Here is a 4,274-nt window from a genome sequence, read left to right as displayed (position 1 = left end):
GCTAGGGTCATGGAGTTTATCCCTAAGAGCAAAGATGGGACGGAATAGAGAGAGTAGGGCCCGAAGGCCAGGAAGATGGGGCGTTTTTCTGCACCCCAAGTTGTGGGCTTGAGCCCGCTGGTTCAGGGCAGGAGTCTCGCCCTGGGGTGAGGGGGGGGGGTCGGAATGTAGGTGGGCCACGGTTCGCCTCCGGCTCCAGCGAGAGAAGGGTACCTGGGGATCCTTGAACCTAAACTCGGGGGCGCCCCGGGCCGGAGGGGCCCCAGCCAACCCGGCGCCCGTGTGTTGTGTGTGTGTCTCACACCCGGTCCGTGCCGGCCGCCCGCGCCCGCCGCTGCCCCGCAGCTGGAGGAGGACATCGCGGCGAAGGAGAAGCTGTTGCGGGCGTCGGAGGACGAGCGGGACCGGGTGCTGGAGGACCCGCACAAGGCGGAGGACAGCCTCCTGGCCGCCGACGAGACCGCCGCCAAGGTACCAGGGCGCGCGGCTCGGCGCACGAATGGCTAACTGTCTCTCTCTCTCTCTCCCTCCCTCCCTCCCTGTCTTTCCCTCTCTCTGTCCCGCTGTCCCTGTCCTTCTGGTTCTGTGCACCCACACCCCTCCCCTGCGGGATCACGCTGCCTGCCGCACCCCCCACTCCCCGTCCCCCACGGCCAACTCCCAGCTGGAAGATGAGCTGGTGTCGCTACAAAAGAAACTCAAGGGCACCGAAGATGAACTGGACAAATACTCCGAGGCTCTCAAAGATGCCCAGGAAAAGCTGGAACTGGCGGAGAAAAAGGCCACCGACGTAAGTGCTTGCACACACTGCCTCCCTCACCTCCTGCCCGCGGGGCCGCTCTGGAGTCACCAGGGGGCCAGAGGGACACCTGCACATCGCCCTGCCCTGGCCCAGAGCGCTGGATGCTGCCGCAGACCGCTACCGCACACATTCTTCCTATTTCATCCATTCCTCTCTCTCTTTTTCTCCTTCTTTGACCCCACTCCTGGGGCCTGGGGGGTGAGAAGCTGGGAGTTCACGGCAGCTGAACTTGGGGTGAACCTTGCCTCCCCGGTAGCAGAAAACCTCTGAGGTGTCCTTACCAAGGTTTGTGCAAACAGAATGCCTAATTTCTTTCCTTTTGCCATCTCTGGTGGGTGGGGAGGCCTGGTGTCGGTGGTGTGTCTAGTCAGGGGACAGAGGCCTGTCCTCTAGATTAAAGGAATAGTTTGGGGCTACTTTTGCTTAGAAGGCTGAGCTTGATGGTGGGGCACAGAGACCCCCCAGGCCTCCTTTCTTAGCAGGGAAGCCTTAATTCAGCCCTTAAGATCTGCCTGGGAAGATGATACTTGCTTGGGTCTGCAGTCTAAGGGCACTAGATCCAAAAAGTAAGCTGGGGGTTATATATAGCTCAGTGCTTTATATGGTATAGTGAGCTAGCTGCCCCCTGCCCCTCCTGCTCACCCCACCCCCACCTGTCAGCCTTCTGACAACCACCACATAGTTTCAGGGGTGATGCAAACAGGCAAAAGCTCTATCAGCACTCTGTTCACTGCCCTTTGGAGGGATCCTTTTAGCTGAAGAGCTTGCCTCTTGTGCTGCGTCAGTCAAGCCAAGCGTTAGATTTCCAAAGGACTTCTTTTCACACCGTTGGATTCCGTTCTAGAAGCTAATTAAGCCTAGAGGCCCAATTAGGAAAGAATTCCTTGGGGACAATTCCAAGAATGTATGAGCGCCAGGAAAAGCTATGCCCACAAGTTATACTACCAAGTGCAACTGGCAGAATATTTTGTCCGAGAGTAACATGCAAATTGCTGGAGGGTCTTGGGTCGAAATCAGTAAAGGCTTCCTGTGGTATGAAAGGCTTGAAATCTAATCTCCAAGTGTGTTTGTAAATGAGAAATCCAGACTTGGGACATTTAGAATCTGAAAACAAGGTTCCTGGAAAGGGGGTTCAGGGAAGCACTGATTTAGCTAAAATATTTAAGTTACAAACTACCTGGCTTTAGAAAAAGAGCCAAAGAACACATAACTCTGCCCCGCGTCCTATAATGTAGATCAGATGTGTGCTCTCTGTGAGGCTAAATGGAGGATGTCTGTCTCCCCCAAATTCTCCAGCAGGACGTTTATTTAGCTTTTTCAAAAGAGCCGCTGATAGATCAAGGAGAGATATTCCTTATAAGGTAAAGAATGCAGAGAATTTGAAAGTAGCCCAGTAAGGCTGAAGGCAAAGAGAAGTGGCAAAAAAAGATACTACAATTCTTAAGGAAAAATAGATAATAATTATTGTGACTATGTAGAGCTATAGGTCTTTATTGAAGTCTTGTTTAAGGGCGCCTAGGAATGAGGTGGGCAGAAGTGGAAAAGAGGATATTGAAAGCCAGCTGGGGGGAAGGGGCGGGGCCAGCACTGGAGGGAGGTTTTTGGAACTCTGGATTCTTTTTTTTCTTTCCAACTGGAAAACTGTCCCTAATATGGTACACATTTTTTTTTTTTTTGGCAGTATATTTTGATCACTTTCCCTTTAAGACATTTCACTGGAAAACTGTCCCTAATATGGTACACATTTTTTTTGGGGGGGGGGGGCAGTATATTTTGATCACTTTCCCTTTAAGACATTTTATGTTGTTGGGAACCTGTAGGGATGTTGAAGAAGTTTGTGAATAAATGCTATATTTGGAGTGATTTCTAACTAGTAAAAAAAATAGTTGACTTGAGCAGGACGAGACAGTTGTCACTAGAGAAAGGGGGAGGTGGGAGAGAGGTCAGCTTCCTGAGGTAGTATTATATTACGTCTGTGATAAGGACATTTCCCTGTCATTACCTTGTACGTACATAGTTAAGAACTGTGGAACAGTCTTGCATTTTTCTACTACTGCTAAAAACATTTTTCTAATTTACCAGCATACTTTACACATCCTGTTCCAGAAGTGGGCTCTTCCTAACGTAAAAGGTGGTCATCCCTGAGGTAGCGTCCCCAGTGGTTTTGTTTTGCATATTGTGTTGCCATCCCACCTAAGTGAGGCCGAAGGGGATCTAGGGCTCCGTTTTCTCTCTGGCCCCCAACCTCAGCCCCAATAACTGTATATATCTGAGATGTGCAGTATGTGAGTCTTTAATCCCTGTCCGTCTTTGCTTTCTGAATGAGTGATTCTCAGCCTTATCTAAACAGAATCACCTAGGGAGGTTTTAAAACCCCAAGTCCAGGCTATCCCCCAGGCCAATTCAATCGGAATCTCTGGGAGTAGAACCCGGCATTAACATTTTTTTAAATACCCAGGGGGCTCCAATGTGCAGCCATGGCTGAGAACTGCCCTTACGCTCTTGTATATAATGACATCAGCATGAAAATGAACTCACCTGAAACTGACTTTCCGCGGTGTTTGAAAAGCAGGACAATAAGTCACTCGTTGGCTGCTTAAAGCACTTGCAAGTGCCCAGCAGTTTCCCTGGCTCCTGGAGGCTCTCAGCCATTCCCTTGCCCACCCTCAAAGTTGGAGGCCCACGGTCTGCACTCCTTTAGGGGTGGAGACCTAGCCTCCTGCCTGGCCAGATGAACTGTGTGAACCAGAGCGAGAGGCTCCCCCTACAGGATGTGAGGGCCCATGCTGGGGTTTGGAGATCTTCACAGAGGCTGAGTCCATAGGAAACGGCTCAGGAAAGCTAAGGAGGTTTGTGAGGGCTATGGAGGAGGAGAGGGATGTCAAGTCTGTTTTCTTTTTCTCCATTATTTCCACACTTAAACATATCAGGAACTGACATGAAGGGCCTCCTTTGAGAAAGGTGAGGATTGAAAGCCCTGGGACTTAGCAGGCATTTAAAACACAGCCCAAGGGGCAAATTGGCAGAAGACAGTTCCGAGATTTTGTCCACAGTGGTTTTCACACAGCTGTTGCTAGGGCTCTCATAGGGTTCTGTAGTCTTCCTTGGTGTGCCTTTTAAAGGCAACCCAGTCCAGCCCAGAATTGGTCAGATGCCAGATCTCGGAGGCTAATTTAAAACCAGCGGCGGCTGTAACCAAAAGGAACCCTTGAGAGGATTGTTTTTAGGGACAGGAAAGTGAGCTCCAGAGGGACTGGGGTACACAGCTGGTTATGGGCCCCAGCCTAACCCTTAAGACAATGCCTGCCTATATATTAAGTAAAGCTATCATCTGAGTTCTTAACTAATGTATGTACAAGATAGTGTGCTAAGCCAGTGGTTCTCAACCTTGGCTGCACATTAGAATCACCTGGGAATCTTTTTAAATCCTGATTTCTGGGCCTCATCCTCCGGAAATTCTGTTTCTTTGTTA

At 50.3% G+C, this 4,274-nt stretch overlaps 1 protein-coding gene across 6 annotated transcripts in view; it reads left to right on the top strand.

The window, feature by feature from the left end:
* Window positions 1–347: 347 nt before the first annotated feature.
* The window catches only part of TPM1 (tropomyosin 1 (alpha)), a 28,766-nt gene continuing 24,839 nt past the window's right edge, over window positions 348–4,274 (top strand). For 4 of the 6 annotated variants that reach the window (XM_005861100.2, XM_005861103.2, XM_014535495.1 and 1 more), the window contains exon 1: window positions 348–790. In XM_005861100.2, coding sequence (XP_005861162.1) covers window positions 500–790 — 291 coding nt within the window. In that variant the 5' untranslated portion in view covers window positions 348–499. The remainder of the gene's footprint in view (window positions 791–4,274) is intronic. The other 2 variants (XM_005861098.2, XM_005861102.2) reach the window with 1 other exon arrangement.

The sequence above is a fragment of the Myotis brandtii genome, unplaced genomic scaffold (assembly GCF_000412655.1).
Source record: "Myotis brandtii unplaced genomic scaffold, ASM41265v1 scaffold144, whole genome shotgun sequence".
Classification (NCBI taxonomy): Eukaryota; Metazoa; Chordata; class Mammalia; order Chiroptera; family Vespertilionidae; genus Myotis; species Myotis brandtii.
Note: the sequence above shows the minus strand (reverse complement) of the source record. Positions and strands in the feature narration are given on the sequence as shown.